The sequence below is a fragment of the Haliaeetus leucocephalus genome, unplaced genomic scaffold (assembly GCF_000737465.1).
Source record: "Haliaeetus leucocephalus isolate CR32 unplaced genomic scaffold, Haliaeetus_leucocephalus-4.0 Scaffold186, whole genome shotgun sequence".
NCBI classification, from domain to species: Eukaryota; Metazoa; Chordata; class Aves; order Accipitriformes; family Accipitridae; genus Haliaeetus; species Haliaeetus leucocephalus.
The window spans coordinates 704162-705089 of record NW_010972622.1 but is presented as its reverse complement, the minus strand read 5'-3'; the positions used below and the strand labels follow the sequence as shown (position 1 = coordinate 705089).

Sequence of the window (928 nt, the reverse complement as noted above, 5' to 3'; positions counted from 1 at the left end):
CCCCCCCCGAACACCCGCTTTACCCCCTGCAGGAGTGCCTCCAAGGGCAGCCCCACCTCAGCTGCCGACCTGCAGGAATTCTTCACCCGCGTCTTTCAGGGGAGCTCAGGACCGATGCCCGGGGGGCCCTTCCCGCCACCCCCCACACCCCCGGGGGCTGCAGCCCCCCCCGGGGTTCCCCCCAGGGCCGAGGGTGCCGTCCCCAAGGGCGACGCGAAGCACAAGAGGCGGAAGAAGGTGCGTCGGCCGTTGCAGCGCTGAGCGGCGCCAGGCAGACGGCACTGTGCTGGGCACGAAAAGGGCTCTTTCCAATAAAAAAAATCTATTTTTCTTTTTTTTTTTTTAAAAAAAAAAAAAAAGTCCTCTCTATATTTAAAAGTAACCAGGGAGTTTGTGGGCTGACGTGGCCAACGCGTGCTGGAGGAGCTGTGCGTTGGAGCCAGCCATACCAAAGAGCCCGGTGGGGCACGGGGCAGGAAGGCGGGGGCCGGGACGGACAGACAAACAGACAGACCGGCCGCCGGATCTCTTCAGGGTTATTGTAAACGTTCAGGTGATGCTCCGGAGGGAAGGGAGCTGCAGCCGGGTCCCTTCCTCTCCGCGCTGGTGCTGGGGTGGGGGAGCTGCCACGCAGGAGAGCCCCCCCCCCGGCTCCTTCAGCTGCAGGGGGCTGTTGGAGGGGCCCCCCCAAGCCCCCTGCCCCAGCTGCGCCTTGTCTCGAGCCTCTGCCAGCATACTTTGCATATTTTTTTTTTTAAGCAGCTCATTACTTTTTGCTCGTACAGATCTATTTATTACCGCGTGCATCCTCTTTCTATTAATACATCCGCATACGTTAGCTGTGCTCCTCCTCCTCCTCCTCGTGGGCGCTGCCCAGCCGGGACCCCAGTGTCACGGCCTTCCCCCGCCACCCCCCCCCCCGCCCGCG

At 62.0% G+C, this 928-nt stretch overlaps 1 protein-coding gene across 1 annotated transcript in view; it reads left to right on the top strand.

The window, feature by feature from the left end:
* The window catches only part of DNAJC14 (DnaJ (Hsp40) homolog, subfamily C, member 14), a 2488-nt gene extending 2175 nt beyond the window's left edge, over window positions 1-313 (top strand). Inside the window, exon 6 of the mRNA XM_010565169.1 lies at window positions 33-313. Within this exon, the coding sequence (XP_010563471.1) occupies window positions 33-261 (229 nt within the window). The 3' untranslated portion in view covers window positions 262-313. The remainder of the gene's footprint in view (window positions 1-32) is intronic.
* The last annotated feature ends 615 nt before the right edge of the window (window positions 314-928 follow it).